General features: G+C 63.2%; 1 protein-coding gene across 1 annotated transcript in view; it reads right to left on the bottom strand.

Moving 5' to 3' along the window:
- Positions 1-16,242, bottom strand: part of PRKAG2 (protein kinase AMP-activated non-catalytic subunit gamma 2) — a 178,945-nt gene that overhangs the window by 62,771 nt on the left and 99,932 nt on the right. Inside the window, 1 exon segment of the mRNA XM_028525536.2 lies at positions 2,330-2,547. Within this exon segment, the coding sequence (XP_028381337.2) occupies positions 2,330-2,547 (218 nt within the window).

Genomic DNA, 16,242 nt, shown 5'->3' on the forward strand with positions numbered 1-16,242 from the left:
TCACAGGCGATGGGGCTGTTGCTTGGCCATTTCTGGGCAGACAGTTCCAACGACGAGGCCTTATTAGGCCGTCCGTCCCCTGATGGTTCAGACGGGAGGCGGGAGTCTGAAAACAGTCGAGCACACGACACCTTCAGCGGCTCCGCGATGGCAAGCGATCTGCAGCAGGTCTAGATTTTAAACGTGCTCTCCCATTTTTTTTTAAAAAAGGGTCCTTATTCCAAGTAACAATCTTGAAAGACTGGTGCGTGATTTCCTTCCAAATCCTAGGAAATCCCGGAATCTTGGAGACGGATTCCGTGGACGGACGGCCAGGTTTAAGAAACAGCTCAAGTGCATGGATTCATTGGCTTACGTCACCTCCCCCCACACGCGATGAAATAAGTCTTAGTTATCTTCTGATACATACAAATCACCCCCAAAACTCAGTGGCGTAAGATAACCATAATTTATGCTCTGTTATGGGCTAAACTCTGTCCTCCCCCTAAATCCAAATGTTGAAGGCTCGCCCCCATGTGACTGTATTCGGACAGGGGCCTTTACAGAAGTCTCCCAGGTTAAAGAGGTCGCAGGGGTGGGCCCCTCAGCCAGCAGGACTGGTGTCCTCCTACGGGGAGGGAGAGGCGAGGAGGGGGAGCCTCGGGGGCCTGTGTGCCTGGAGGAAAGAGCACGGGAGGACCCACCGGCGAGAAGGCGGCCGCCTGCAGCCTGTCTCCTCGTCTGTACCGGTTCCCGCCCGCCCAGGCCTGCCCGCGGCCCCCACACTGTGGCCCCCACGCCGCGGCCTCTTCCTTCTCCCAGCCACACGGCACACTCATTCCCGCCCCAAGCAGTGACTGTTTTTTTTTCCTAGAAGGCTCTCCACCGGTCCCCTCACTTAAACGCTGCCAGGGACTCGGGCTCAGCTCGGCGGGAGCCCTGTGCACGGGGGTCCGCGCCGCCCTCAGCGGACGGCGGGGTGCCCCTCTCCCTCCTGCGGTCACGGCCGGGCGTCTCGCCGCTCGTCCCCACCCAGCCCGCTTGCTGCGTCCACTTCACTTTTATCCAGCGCCACTCTGTCCCCAGGAAGACTGCCCGCAGGAGCGGCAGCTTGCACTGCACCCCTCAGCGCTGGACACACACAGATGACGCTCTGCCACCCCCCAGCGAGGGGCGCCACCCGCACGGGGAGACTGGCCACGGCGCGCGCTCGGCGTGACCCAAGCTTCCACTTCCTCCCCCACGTGACAGCCGTCCTGGTTGGACTGTGTCCCCCCTAAAAAGCGATGTGGCGGTCCTAACCCCTGATACCTGTGAATGTGACCTTATCCACAGATGAAGTCTCTGCAGGTGTCACCAAGTTAAGACGAGGCCATCCTGAGTCAGGCTGGGCCCCAACCCAACGGGGCTGGTGTCCGTGGAAGAGGAGGGAACCGTGGCCCCGGACAAATGCAGAGAGGGGGGACACAGCTGTGTACAGGGGGAGGCGGAGGCTGGGGGGCTGCTGCCCCAAACCGAGGAGTGCCTGGGGCCCCGTGAGGCTGGGCAAGACAAGGCAGGACCCTCCCCGAGAGGCCCCGGGTGGAGCCCAGCCCCCGCCAAACCCTGGGCGTCAGACTTCCAGCCTCCAGCACTGCGACACGGCAGCCTCCTGTGGTGCAAGGTCCCCGGTGTGCACCCCCTGGCCCCACCAGCCCCAGGAAACGGAAACAACGGAATGACACAGCTCTGTCTGCGCAGACCGAGCGCAGGGGCATGCTTCTCTCGTGCTGGCCGGGCACAGACCTCACGCTGAGTACCCTCGGCGCCCAGCACAGGAGGACGGGGCGGCAGGGAGGGGCGGAGTCCAGCGAGCACGGCAGGGCCCGGTGGGGAGCGGGAGAGGGCCTCCCCAGGAGCCCCACGGGCTCCTTCTCCGGAGGAGCAAGCTGCTCCGCCCCCACTCCGCTTCCAAAGGTTCCTCCCAAGAATGCTTCCCAGCCAACGCCGTGTCCGGCGTCAGACTTAGAAGCTGAAAGCTCTCGGGTCAAATTCCTATTTTTAAGAAGCTTTTTCTTTGCCTTGCCTGTGACTTGTTACTGGAGTCTCTCCCCCTCAAGATCCATTCAAACGAAACTTTTAATGGACGATTTTCAAAAAGAAGCCAAGGGAACAAAAAAAAAAAAACCCATTTCTGGTCAAGTTCCAGGTGTTGCCACTTTTCAGGGGATTCCCGGCTGCCTGCTGCGCCCTGCCCACTTTTCCTCTCAGCCCGGGACTTTGGACACAATACCCGCCCCGCATCCGGCGTCAGAAGTGCACAGCCTCCGCTTCAGCAGAGCACGGCCCGCGGGACGAAGCCCGGACTTACGGTTCTGGAGGGAGCGTGGTGCGTGGGCGAGGCCGCGGGAGGCCGGGCTGCGCTCTGGAAGGAGGACGGGCAGAAGCGCTGGCCCGAGTCCGTAGGGGAGCAGGAGGCATAGATGCGGTTCTCCAGGCGCTCGGGCTCCTGCTTGTAGGACTCGAGCGGGAACGAGTGCTGCTTGGTCACTTGGGTGGGCGTCGAGGGCGAGGACGAGAGGCCGGAGGCTGCGAGGGAGACCACAGGGGTCGTCAGTCTGGGGCTCGGCGGGTCCCCCCACGCCCAAGGGCCCCAATCCCAAAGTGGCCAGAATGAAACGACGATATTCCGAATATCGGGACAAGCTTTTACAAACTGATGTCTGATCCCTTAGAATGAGCTGTGCCCAGAACTCCCCTCATCATCCAACTTTTTTCTCTCTTTTAAGACTTTATTTCTACAGACAGGGAAGGGAAGGGAGGGAGAAAGAGACGCAGAGAAACATCAGTGCGTGGCTGCCTCTCACACGCCCCCCACTGGGGACCTGACCCACAAGCCAGGCATGTGCTCTGACTGGGAATCGAACCGGCGACCCTGTGGTTCGCAGCCCCCGCTCTGTCCACTGAGCCACACCAGCCAGGGCTTGGCCCTCCGACCTGAGCCACGGGCGGGGTCCCCTTCCGGGAGGAGGGGGTGCGCAGACAGCCCAGGAGTCGTCGGGGGGAGGTCTCACACACGCGCACAGTAGACAGTGCTCTCTCCCGCTCAGCCAAACCCCGCTTGGCCCGGGTGGGGGCACCTGCCCCGTGTCCCTGCCGCCTGAGGCGAGACCTGGGGGCGCCCACGAAGGAGCCAACAGAGACCAAGGTCGGAGTTGCAGACACCACGGACGACATTCCCCGAGGACCGGAGGACACGACGCACTGTCACCGCCCTGACGCACGCGGCGAATGCGGCCCCTGGGAGTCAGTGGAGTGAGAGCGTGCCGTGAGGGTGGGTGCTGGGGGGACTGTCTGGGGGGCCGGACTGGGAAGGGGCCTTGCAAAGTGACGATGCAGATGGGCAGGAACCAGATGGGGGGGGGGACTGGGGACATGAGCCTGCCCTTCTGGGGCGAACTGCGTCCCCTAAAGAGCTGCCCTGAGGTCTTACCCCCAGTGCCCGGTCATACGAGGTCGGATGAGGTCATACTAGAGGAGGGTGGGTCCTTCTTCACCCAGTGTGCCCAGTGTCCTCGCGAGGGGACAGGACACAGAGACACACACACAGGGGAAGGCCCCGTGATGGCAGAGGTGGGGGCTAGAGCGAGGTGCCTACGGGCCCAGGGGCGACAAGCCACCCGCGGCTGGGGGAGGCCGGGGAGGAGCGGACCCAGAGTCGGGGAGGGAGGCGGCCCTGCCGGCCCCCGGCCCTGTGAGAGGTGGACGTCCTGCTGTCTGAAGCCACCGGTGTGCGGCGTGTGGTCACGGCGGCCTGAGGACACCGACACCCAGTGACGCTGCCCGGTGCCGATGTATCTTCCGAGAGAAGCAGAGCTGGGGTGTGGGTCTGGTCTCCCCTGATTTCTAGGTGTCTAAATGGAATTTTCATCTTAAACGTGTTGTTTAGACTGTTTCCATCAGGCGAGTCAGAGCCCAGCACCGGGGGACACGGCCAAGGCTGCCCGCTGGCTGCTTCTGACCTAGACAAGGACTGGTCAGCCCACAGAGCCCCGGCCCTGGCCCCTTGGCTGGGCCCCCTGTGCTGCCCTGGGCCAGGGGAGGGGCTGGGGAAATGTGCAGGAACCACCCGCCCACGGGCAAGGAGCGAGGAGGGAGCGGGGAAGGGGGAAGGCTCGGGTGTGTGTCTCCAGGGTGGCAGTAACCACGGACAGGAGCAGTGTCCCCGTCCAGGGCACCTCCCCACACCGCGAAGTCGCACCCAGGGGGACTCTCCGTCCCCAGGCCCCAGGCCGGCCTCTGGAGCAGCCCCGGCGCAAGCAGGGTGCAGACTGCTCTACGCCGCGCCTCCGTGCGTCTCAGAACTTCAGCGAGGAAAGGCCTCCTCCAGCAAAGCCCCGGTGCTTTGTGGATGCCAGGTTTCCCCGAAGGTCTTGAGAAGCAAGGTCTGCTTTGAGGTGGGGCTGCAGGGTGGGGGTGGGGGGGTCAGGGACAGAAGGAGAGTGAGGACCCAGCGTGGGAGGAAAGGGGACGGTGCAGCAGCCCCGGCGGGCTGGCCGATGGAGGAGGCCCCTGGCCCAGGTCCCAGCCCTTCCCCGGGCCAGGCGCCCGCGTCCTCACGGCACCAGCACTGCCCAGAGACGCCCCCAGGAGGGTGAGGAATGAGGGCACCAGCCAAGGCTCAGGGGGGTGGCCCAGCTGCTGGAGCTTGGGCTGGGGACCAGGAGCGGGGACTCCTGTGGAGGTTTGCTCGTGGGGCCTGGGCACCTCGCTGGCCTCGGGCCCCCGGGGGGGATGGCAGGTGGGTGAAGGACTCTCCCAGGGAGAGTCCTCGGCAGGGGCACTGGCCTGGCTCCTCGCCTCGGACGGGCCAGTGCCCGGCCTCACAGTGGAGCAGAGAACGCTGCAGGGTCCCTGCTCCCACCTCTCGCTCTGGCCAAGGACACAGGCTTGGCCCTGGGGGCGGGGCAGAGGGCGGGGGAGGGAGGCAACCGAGCGGGACGTGGCGGGAGCAGTCTAAGGGGCGGCCACACCCTAGCAGCCCTGGAGAGCCCCTGGGCAGGGACCGCCTGGGGGCGCTGGTTCCTCACGTTGAGGGTCCAGGGGGGCCTGGCCCCAGGGACCTCCAGCGCCCCGAGCGACAGTGCGGAGCACCCACATCTGCCCCACACCGGGCACAGCCTAAACCAGCCCCTCCGCTGGCCCGTGCCCCCGCTTTCTGGCCCCCGCCATGCCCACGGAGGACTCTGCAGAGGCCCGGAGTCTGGAAGGAGGTGCCGGTGCCGCGGCACTTCGGGAAAATCCATCAAAGCGGGACACGCACACACCCGACCACGCTGGGTTTCGGGAGTGTCTCCCGCAGACACGCCTGCCCGGGGACGCTGCGTGGCCAGTGGGGGCGCCAGTCCTCTCCACGCCGCTTTGGAGGCAGGGAGGCCCGCTCTCAGGCAGAGGTTCGACACCTCCGGCCCACCCGCACAGACAGCCGCGATTCTGCACCGGGTGCAACAAGCCCTGTGACTCGTCTCCGTGGCGCGGTGGCACGTGAAAAAGTGCCCCACGCAGCCGTCTGTACGGCACGGCACCACGCCCGTGGGCCCGCGTGTCTGCACACGCCCTGAGTGCCGCCGCAAGGTTCCGCAAGCGCCGTCACCGGACGCGGGAGTGGCTGGTGGGGAAGACTTCCGCGGCCCGGCCTTTCCGGTTTCCAGCTTAGATGCCACGGACATGCATTATCTGCTCTGAAAACTGCTTTTCTCCGGCCACGGTTCTGCTTCGGAGCTAGAGGCCGGCTCACACGGCATCTGAGAGCCTCCTGCCTGCCTGCCCCCATGGTCCCCCGCCCGCCTCGACAGGCTGTCCCACTGGCTACATTCCGCTGGGACCCAGCCCGGACACTGCCGTGTGAGGGACACTCGCAGCCAGCGGGAGCCCCGGCTCGTTCTGTGGGTGCGGAACGTCCATCCCTCAAGCAGAAATATAGCCAAAGAGCCCGGGACTCAGTGGCTTCCCCCTGGAGGGCCCTTCACACCACGGCCCGCAGTGTCTGCTTTTCCCGCAGCGCAGCCCAGTAGGCCGTGCCCACGTGGTGCCACTGCGGCGATGCCAGCCCAGTCCCGACGAGGGCCAGAGAGAAGCCGGGACTGAAGACGCCCCGCCCTGGACCGCCCGGGGTGCCGAGGGGATAAGGCGGGCTTCTCATGCTGGGGGCGGGGGGATGATTTGTTTCTGGTGGGACAGAACGATGCTCCGTGGCCCTGAAAAAAGATCCTCTCACCAAAATCTTTCCAAGTTCAAAGACGCCTCCTGCCTGGCCTTCCTGCCTCCCCTCTGCTCCCTTCCCAGAGCCGGTGATTCTTGTGGCCCTGAAACCTAAACTCTGGTCCACAGTATCGCCCGATAAGCACTGAGAGCCAAGTGCGCGGCCCCGGGCAGGAGGCCTCAGAGAGCAGAGCGCTGAGGCTGCAGGGCAAGGGTGGGCGGGGGGGGGGGGGGGCGTCCCAGAAACAGGGGAAGCCCTGGCCTCGCCTGCAGGGAAAAGGAGACAGAGCTGCCCCAAGCCGGGGACTTTCCCACGGTCCAGAGGACGGACAGGTTTCCCACTGTGTTCTCCAGAGAAGGCTCCCTCCCTTTTCTGCTTCTTAAGGACTTCGTTCAGGACGGCCGTCCAGGAGGGACAATGCCCTTGATTCTTCCCGGGCAGCGGCCGGGGCGCGGGAACAGGCTCCGTGGGGAGCAGACCGGCTCCTGGCAGCCGTACAGCACGCCAGGCAAGTGGCCCCAGACACCGGGGAGCCAGGGGCTGGTGACTTCACAGGGCCGACCGTGCTGGCAGGCACTGCGTCTGGAGAGAGGGGGTGTGGGCAGGAGGGGGCAGGGGGAGTCACTGGAGGAACGTGAGCGCTGGCCTCCGGCTTCACCACTAGGAGCCGTGGCCTTGAGCCAGCCAGCCAGCCGCTCGCTTGGTGGCACGAGCCAGGTAGACCAGATGGCCGTGTGGTATGCACTTGCACACACTCCTGCCCTCCCCACCCCTGCCTGGGCAGCCCTTTTCCAGGCATGTGGTCCGACTCCACAGGGAAGAACGGAACGTCTGTTTCGTTCCTGACCTCACAATGCCCTTGTAGACCATTATTCCAAGAAGCACAGGGTGGGAAAAGCAAATTTTCAGTTTATGCCGGACGAGGGGTTTGCTTACGTGCCGTTTTTTAAGACAACTACTGGTCACAGACATGAGGGGACTTGTGCTGCCCCTCACTTTGGAGGGATGGTGACGAGGGTCAGGGGGACGGTGGCACAGGCAGAGTGGGCCAACGAAAGTGCACAGCCAGGCAGCCGCAGGGTCCCTGCTGCTAAGGAGCATGCCGCAGAGGGACACTGGGGGGGAGGGGGGACAGAGAGCCCCGGGCGACACAAGAGCATCCATAAGGGAGGGGGCGGGGGGTGCAGGCTGGACCTGCTGTGGAAAGCAGGACCAATAAAATGGCGTTGGTCCGGCCAAGACGGCATCGAGTATAGGAAACAAAATGGAGTTACTCACGGCAACCACAAGGGCTACCAGTCAGCGGAGACACTTTGGTTCAAGAGGGAAACTACCTGAGTCACGCTGGACACAGCTGGCAAGGAGACACACCCACGATATCTGCCCACGTGGTCAGAACAGCTGAGTCTGCAGAGCGGGGCCACCCACAGACAGGCTCCCGGGGAGACTCCCAACTTGCCAGCACGGGGCCAAGACACTTATCAAGGGACCCAGAAGGGTGGGGTGCACCCCTCTAGAGGTATAACTGAGGTAGCTCCAGACCGCCGCTGAGACAGCCGAGCCCCACGTACCAGGGTGCCGCTCCACACCACACTGATCTCCCCTGGCACTGGCCGCCGGTGGCTCTGCAGATCCCTCCCTGCAAGACGCTGGTGACCCCCACAGACTCCACAGGCGCCCGGACCCACAGACTGAGACTCTGAGACTCGGGCTCATGATGCCCCAATTCTCTTGGGTGACACTGTTACCGACTGTTTCTGAGATGTTCGTGTTGTTACCAGGTGAGCCCAGGTTTGGGTTACACCTGCATCAATGAAAGCTGGGGAACCTGCATTAACAAAGGCCGAGTGAACAGCATAGTCCCCCGTGTTGGCGCCCTGTGATTTCTGGGTGCCGGTGTCACCTGTAGGACTGGTAGCCGTACGGGTGGCTCAGCACTTCCGGCTCTTAAGGCCTGGACCAGACAACTGCGTGGGGACCGAAGGCTGCCTACAGGAAGGACTGTGTCACAAACGTCACGTTCTCCACCCCCGCCACCGCACGCTGCTTTGCTGAGGACGGCTTCTCTAGAGGGGTCACTTCCACTTTCAAGCTTTCCTGTCTCAGCGTCCCCTGTGCCCCGCTAACCTCTGCTCTCCCCGGCTTTAAGCTGGTCTCTGGACACCGGAGTTCACGCAGCCTTCGGCCAGGGTCCCAGCTGCTTTGAGACTTTGCTTGGAATGCTCCAGAATCGCCTGTCTCCTCAAAGACACTGACCTGGTGCCCCCCCCCCCGCACCGGGCTCCTCACTCTCGGGGCGGAGTTTCCAGCCTCCCGTCCGGGATCCGCCCGGATGGCGTTACAAACCACCGGCACTGTCTGTGCCGGACCTGAGCTCACTCCCAGTTCAGGTGAGAACTGGCAGTCAGCTGGGCCGCGAGCCTCACTTACCGACTCCTTTAACAACCAGCTTTACCATCTTTCACAAGTGAAACTATTCAAAACACGGTGCAGAATGTCCAAAGTCACCTTGCAGTCACAGCGTGACGGTCATGTGCTGGGTAAAAAAGTTGATTTAGAAAAACAAACAAAACAGACAGCCCTGGCAGGTGTGGCTCAGTGGATTGAGTGCAGGCCTGTGAACCAAAAGGGTCACTGGTTCGATTCCCAGTCAGGGCACACACCTGGGTTGTGGGCCAGGTCCCCAGTCGGAACCCTAGGTTCCTTCCTGGGTCAGTGTGGTGACTGCCATTCCCTGCGAGGACACAGGGAAGCACCCTCATTTACTAGGAGGGCACTTGCAGGCTAACGCCAAGGTGGCGGTGGGCAGGGGAGGCTCTCTCAAGCCGCCCACAGGAGAAGCCAGAATGTTTCTGGGCAGGAGCCCCCCCACCCCACCCCGAGGTGCCCCGCCCTGCTCAGGTACGCTCTCAGGCCAGGGCCAGATTTCGATGCAAGCTCAAACAAGTCCTCCTCACCTCACTCTCTCCAAGAGGCCGTGCTAACACAGCCCGTCCAGGCGGATGACGGCTCGCACAGAGCCGGCCTGCCCGCCACACACGGTAGCACTGTGACGTCACCGCAGGTCTGGTGCGAGCGCCCACGGGGACCGGCCCTGCTGAGATGGGGCGGGCGGGCACCACTGGGGAACGCCCCGCCGCCTTCCCCTCTCTGTCTGGGACATGGCCCTGCCTCTAGTCCCCCCTGGAACCCCTGGGCGTCCATCCCCTGCTTACTATTCCAGCCACTGGGGACATTCCCCCAAAACCAGGAAGGGCGTGACCCTTCCACACCTGTGACCCTGCGATAACCTGCTGCAATCGCCACGAAGCGTGCACACGCTTGCTCTCTCTCTCTCTCTCTCTCTCTCTCTCTCTCTCTCAAGTCACCTCGGTGCCGTCTGCCTCTCCAAGAGCCGGGTGTGGGGTCCCGGGGGTCTCCGAACTTTCCCACTGCCCTTCTTTCCACAGGGCGGCCGGGCTCCCACCGTGCCGGCTGTGACCGGTGGCTGTGTCCCTGCCGAGGGAGCCGGAGTGGGAGAATGGGGAGCCTGAGGCCAGACGGGCAGCGACGTGCGGACCAAAGGAAGGGAAGGCAGCCAGTGTGACGGCTAGGACCCTGCACCCGCCGGCTCCTGGGCACGCTTTCCACGAGCTGACACCCGCCTTGGGTTTTTTCTATCCTTTCTGCAAGTCAGCTGCTTGAGCCACCGAGAACCTGGGTGGGCGACAGTGACCCACCACCCTCCAGGAGGGGCTCTTAGCCACTGTCCCCTCCTCCAGGTGTGTCCTGGGCCTTTTCGCGTGTGCAGGTCTCCGACCGGTCAGCATGCACTATCCCACCAGGCCCCGCGGCATGTGGGCCCCGGGAGTGCAGTTTCCAGACCTCCCCTTGGGAAGCAGGAGGGGGAGGCAGAGCTGGGGAGGCGGCTTGTGGGGGAGTGTGACCCCGGCCCCCGCCCAGCAGTCGCCTTTCCGCTGGGTCCCCGCAGGCAGGCCCTGCGGTGGCTGCCGGCCAGTCCCAGGCATTCCCTCCCCAGGGTGCCGCTGCAGCCAGCCACTGGGACTCTGACCAGGGCTCTCCTGTGGGTCTGCTGACTCAACACACACGCTGCCCGGCATCACCCGCCGGGCCCTGTGGGTGGCAGGTGCCGGGAGCCTAGGCAGGGTGCGGGCGAGGCCGGGAGGCCCAGGGCTGGGAAAGCATCCAGGCTGGGCCTCGGCCCCGGCACAGCTTTCCGTGGGGCTGTTCTGCTCACCCGCCTCCCGAGGAATGACAGACGGTGACAACCACATGCCTGGGCGTCTCCTCGGGCTCTCGGGAGAGGGCTGACAACCCCACCCGTGGGGGCTGGGAGCAGGACCGGCTCTCTGGGGAGCTTAGAGCTCCTTACCTTCCAGCGTCTGACCCACAGGCGCCGCTGCTGCCTGAGCTTGTATTTTGTTTTTTTTTCATCCTCGCCCGAGGATATGTTTATTGATTTTAGAGAGGATATGTTTATTGATTTTAGAGAGGATGTGTTTATTGATTTTAGAGAGGAAGAAAGACAGACAGAAACACTGATTGGTTGCCTCCTGTATGTGCTGTGCCTGGGGATCAAACCTGAAAACCCAAGCGTGTGCCCTGACCAGGGATCGAACCCACAACCTTTCCATGTACGGGACAATGCTCCAACCAGCTGAGCCACCCGGGCAGGGCTACCTGAGCGTGTTTTATGGGCCGTAAGAAGGCAGCCCCCTATCAGCATGATTTGAGGGTTTGGAGAGCCCCCGGCCCCCTCCCAAATACTGCACATGCTTGATGGGTCTCTCTGACGGCCCAGTCACCCCTGGGGCACTCTGCTGTCGCCCGAAAGGCTCCGCACCCCAATCGCCTCGGCCAGCCTCCGGAAGGCTGCTCTGGGTGATGTCTTCCCCTGCATGGGACTCCGTGGAGGGACCGTCACTGGGCAAGGAAATGCGGGGGGGACCCTGGACTGGGCTGCACCCCGTTAGCACCTCGTGCCTCCACGAGGCTGAATCCTCTCTCGGGTCCCCCTCACTGGGTGCCCGGAGCTGTGTGTGGGCAACGCTGTCGAAACGCTGGGCACAGGGCCCTCAGCACTGATCACCGGCTCCGTCCGTGCTGGGCCCGCTCTGGCCCCCAGAGCTGATTACTCCCGCTTTGCGTGCGTCCGGCACATTCCAGTGCTTTCAAGTGACAATGTGCTGCGGCCTCTCTGTTACACGCCCACCTCCCCGGACAGCACGAGCCGTGGTGACGGTCCCTTACCACCCGGCTGCCAGCACACGGGGGCCGCACATGCTCCCTCCAATGAGTGTGAGCCGCGTTCACCAGGCGCCTTCGTCAGAGCGCCCTCGCTCGGCCGAGCGCCCGATGAGCGCCGTCCACAAGAGAACGCGTGGAAAAGTCGGGTTTCCTCAGAACTTAACACATCAGGTCTTCCAGAGGCACGGTGAAGAACATGCAACAGTGGCAAGTGACAGGGATAAGGTGTGTGCAACACACAGGCGATGCAGGAGGACACACGTCCAGAACGGGCGGCAGCTCCCGCAGCTCCGCAGCGGGAGAACGAGCGGCCCAGTGAGACGAGCGGCCCGCCGGCCGGCCGGGCACCTCCCCGGGGAAGAGGCGGTGAGGGCGAGCACGTTACCAGGTGCTCCACCCCGGGGTCAGGAGGGAGACCCGAATTAAACGTGAGCCTCATTCACAGCTGCCCTGAACCGGGCATGACCCAAATGTGCCTGGGCTGGCGAGGTAAGGAGCGCACCGGCGCACCCACACAGCGAGGCACCGCTGGGTAACGAGGAGGAAGGACCCCGGTGCCGCTGCGTGGGCCGGTCTCCCGCGGTGCCGCGTGCGAGCAGCCGGACCCCGACGGCTGTGCGCTGCTGCACTCGTGCATGTGTGCGTGTGTGTGTGTGAGACACATTCTGGGAATAGCAAAGTGGCAGGGGATGGAAAAGTTAGGGGTGCCCAGGGGTTGGGGGTGGGGCAGGGGCTGCCTGTGAAAGGGCATGAGGGGACTTCGGTGGCGACGATGGTTGTGTTTGTCACAACTCACGGCACCGGATGCCGGGATGGGGGAAGGTGCTGTACGCAGACGGTCACCGCGCCCGCCTGGCTCAGGGGGCTCTCTAGGCGAGCCCAGGGCTGCCCACCAGCCCGGCCTCGGCTGGCCAGCCTGGGGCCCAGTTCCCGGGGCCTTGAGACACCTCCGCGCTGGGGCCCCAGGCCTGCTCCATTAAAAATAGCAGCTGGCACCCCCACCCTCCGGCCGGAATGTCATCTCGGGAGACTGGATGGAGCCACCGCTGCTGAGCAGGGAAAAGGAGTGAGGTCTTGGCTCTGGCCCTGGCCCTGGCCCAGTGGTGCCTTCTGCAGGAGGGACGACTCCCGCCGGCCCCTCCCCCCGGCTCCCTGTCCCCTGCGGCCTCTCCGTGGCCGGCTTTGTCCCCCGAAGCCACTCCTGGCCCAGCAGAGGGGTCTGTGCCCCCCAAGTGGGCAGGCCTTTTCCATTTTAAAACACCATGGCAGCCCTGGCTGGGCAGCTCAGCTGCTGAAGCATCACCCTGTACACCCAAAAGATTATGGGTTCGATCCCCAGTCACGGTGCGAACAGGAGGCAACTGATTGATATTTCTCTTTCTCTGTCAAATTAATAAACATATTCTTGGGTGACAAAACATGGCATTTTGTTTGGTGTTTTAGAAACCTGTATGTGGACTATACGTGTACTTTTTTAGTATCTGAGAAATACATTTGTCAAAACGTTTGAGCCACCTAACTGGCTGATCAGAACCGTCTCTCAAATATTTCTACTTGTGGTAAAACACGCCGGCCGTGAACTTCACCTCCTGAGCCACTGCAAGCGCACGACGCAGCGGCGTCACACACGCTCACACTACGCGCAGCCGCCGCCCCAGCACCTCCAGGCCGCCCCGTGCCCCTGAACCGAGACTGTCCCCACGCCCACCTCGGCGCCCAGCACCCCCTCCTGTCCCTGTGAGTCTGACGGCTCTGGGGACCTCATCCAAGTTGGGTCACGCTTGGCCCCGTGAGGCCGGTGGCTGTCACCCGGCGCAGCGTCCTCAGGGCTCATCCACGCGGCAGCAGCGAGCGCCAGAACACCCTCCTTTCCAAGCCTGAGCGCCGCTCCCCGGACGAACGGGCCGCAGAGCTTTCCTTTCAAACCACCCCCCGCCTCGCTGCGGCTTCGTCTCTCCTCCGGCCGCCCCTCCCCTCGGCGGCGGTGGCCTCCTGACAGCCCGCCCGCAGGCTTCCGCGTGCCCGTCCCTCTGACGCAGACAGCCCGGCACAAGGAGCCAGGTGGCCGGTAACCACATGGCCCCCGGACACTCCTGGGGACACCCCTCTGTGCCTCGGGGCCAGAATCCACCCTCTGAGCCCGTGCCAAGGCCCGCCTGGACACAGTCACAGGACCCTCCGCAGGTCACCAGGCCCAGGGTGGGAGGGGCCCCAGGGAGGTGTCGCGCATTCCTTGCCTCCTTCCCGAGGCCAAGTTTCCGACGTGCTGAGAAGCCCTGCCAAGGGTAATGTGACATTTACATGACACCTGGTAAGGCCGCTGAGGTGACATAACGGGGGGGAGGGGGGAGGGCGGGCGGGGGTGTGTCCCTGGGCAGAGGGCCTGCAGCTGGGCACGGCCGGTGACGCTGTGTTGTGTAAATTAAACCGGCAGTCACCTGCTCTCCCGCGTCTTGGCTGAGCCCGCTCCCTCTGACGTCACCACGGCATCCCGAAGTCGGGCACCTCCACCTTCAGCGGTGCAGCCACCTGAGAAAGCACCGAGCGGCAGCCCGGGGGGGGGGGGTGGCAAATGCCCCACCGCGAGTGACTGAGAGTGACCTCGAGGGGCTCCCAGGGAGAACAGGCCCCTCATGCAGGCGCCTGTGACAGGCCATCCGGCAGGTCATTCACAGATGAGCTCACTGGGGGCTCCGGGGGGGGGGGGCCGACCCAGAGCTGGACACTGTGGTGCCCGGGGCTGTGACCACCTGGTAGGGGGCTCGGCCCCGCCCTCTTTCACCCTATTCTGCACCGACTTCAGCAGCCCTCTCCTAGGCCCACGAGGGCCGCTCACTGCAGTCTGGGCCTCAGTCTGCTTGGGTCCCATCTGCACCCATGGAATCCGAGTCTGCCCTTCGGTGACTCTCACGCAGGACAGAGTGGGGGGCCGGCTCCAGGCCGGCAGTTCAGGCCGTGAGCAGCAGCCGGGCCCCTGCTGGGCCCGTCAGAGTGCAGGCTCCTGGGCCGCACTCCCGGAGATGGGGGTGCGGGAGCCGGGCCCGAGGCCCGGGACTGTGCACCGCTGACAACTCCCAGGTGATGGGTGGGCTGGCCTGGGACTCACCGTGAGAGCCAGCTGCCTGGGCTCCGGGGCAGCCGGGGCGTGCCCTGGCCCCACGCCCGAGGACAGGCCCGAGGGCGGCGCCCCTGTGCGACCAGGCCCAGGCCCTCGCTCTCCACACCAGTCCTTCCATTCAGGAAAGGCCTGGCTGCGTGCCCGGCCCTGGCCGATCCTCAGCACTGGTCCCGCCCACTCAGAGACCACGCGTCTCTGCGGGACACGTGCGTCCTGCCTGGGGATCTGATGTCACCTGAGAGTGACGCGGGGGCCCCAGGCATTGCACACAGACGAGGCAGCCTTGCTGTGCCAACTACTCCACAAAACACACACAGAAGCACCCATCAGACAGCCAGGCCTTCCCCCCTCACCTGTCTGAACACCCCTAGTCCTCAGGGGCCGTTGTCCAGGGAAGAAGCCTCACCTGACACCTCAGAACAGTCGCCGGGTGCAGGGTGGCTCTGAACCTCGATGCTGGATTACCCAAATTCTCCCTGCGCCCTCTGCACTGTGTGGCCTGGGGCCAGTCACTAGCCCGGTGTGGCTGTTCACACTTAATGTAAACAAAAGAAAAACATCGGTTCCTTGTTGCTGTGACGGGTTGAATTGTGCATGTTGAAATCCTACTCCCGACCCCCCCAAAAATCGTGAATGTGAGTTTAATTGGAAATTGAGTCTTTACAGAGGTAATGAAGTTAAAATGAGGTCATTAGGGTGGGCCTGACCCAATATGACTGGTGTTCTTACAAGAAGAGGGAAATTTGGATTAGAGCACTTCCGGTCAAGATGGAGGTGCAGACATGCTTGGCCTCCTCACACAAGTACAGAAAAAAATGACAACTTGACACCAGAACAAGTACCGCCCAGAGGCATCAGAAAGCTGAGCTGTAAGGAGGTCCGACAAGCAAGGGCTTAAGGTAGGCACGTTCATCCGGACGGCCAGGAGGGGCGAGGGGCAGAGAGGCACGGAGCCCCGGGAGTAGCTGGGAGAGGCAGCGTAGCCGGCAGGCCCGCACCCACACGTGGTGGATAAAAATCAGGAGGGATACTGTAGGAGCAAGGGATCCCAGTCCCAGACCAGACCACCCAGCCCAGGGGTCCAGTGCCAGGAAGAGAAGTCCCCATAACGTCTGGCTGTAAAGACCAGTGGGGGCTGGGGCAGGGGAAGAAACTGCCAGATTATCAGGAGATTCCTCTTAAAGGGCCTGCATGGATTTAGGATTTACACGGAGCCACCCCCCTGGGATTCAGCGCCAGGGCAACAGCTGCCAAGCGGCACATGGGGAGAAAGTGAAGTAACTGGAAACAGGACAAGTGCCGGGCACACCTCCAGAAGCCAGGTAGTGGCACTGTCCCCTCTCTGACCCCTCCTCCACACAGAGTCACAGAGTGGTGAAACAGTTTGCCCTGCCCTGGCTATCACTTAAGCCTCTGTCCCACACAATTGACAGGTCCGCTCTTCCACAATAGGCCACGCTACTAAGACAGGGAGTCAAAGCAGCTCCACCTAATACACAGAAACAAGCACAGGGAGGCTGCCCAAGTGAGGAGACAAAGAAATATGGCCCAACTGAAAGCACAGAACAAAACTCCAAAAAAAAAAAAAAAAAAAAAAGAATTAAAGGAAGCGGAGATAACCAACCTATCAGATGCAGAGTTCAGAGAACCGGTGATC

The sequence above is a fragment of the Phyllostomus discolor genome, chromosome 10, assembly GCF_004126475.2.
Source record: "Phyllostomus discolor isolate MPI-MPIP mPhyDis1 chromosome 10, mPhyDis1.pri.v3, whole genome shotgun sequence".
In the NCBI taxonomy this organism is placed as follows: domain Eukaryota; kingdom Metazoa; phylum Chordata; class Mammalia; order Chiroptera; family Phyllostomidae; genus Phyllostomus; species Phyllostomus discolor.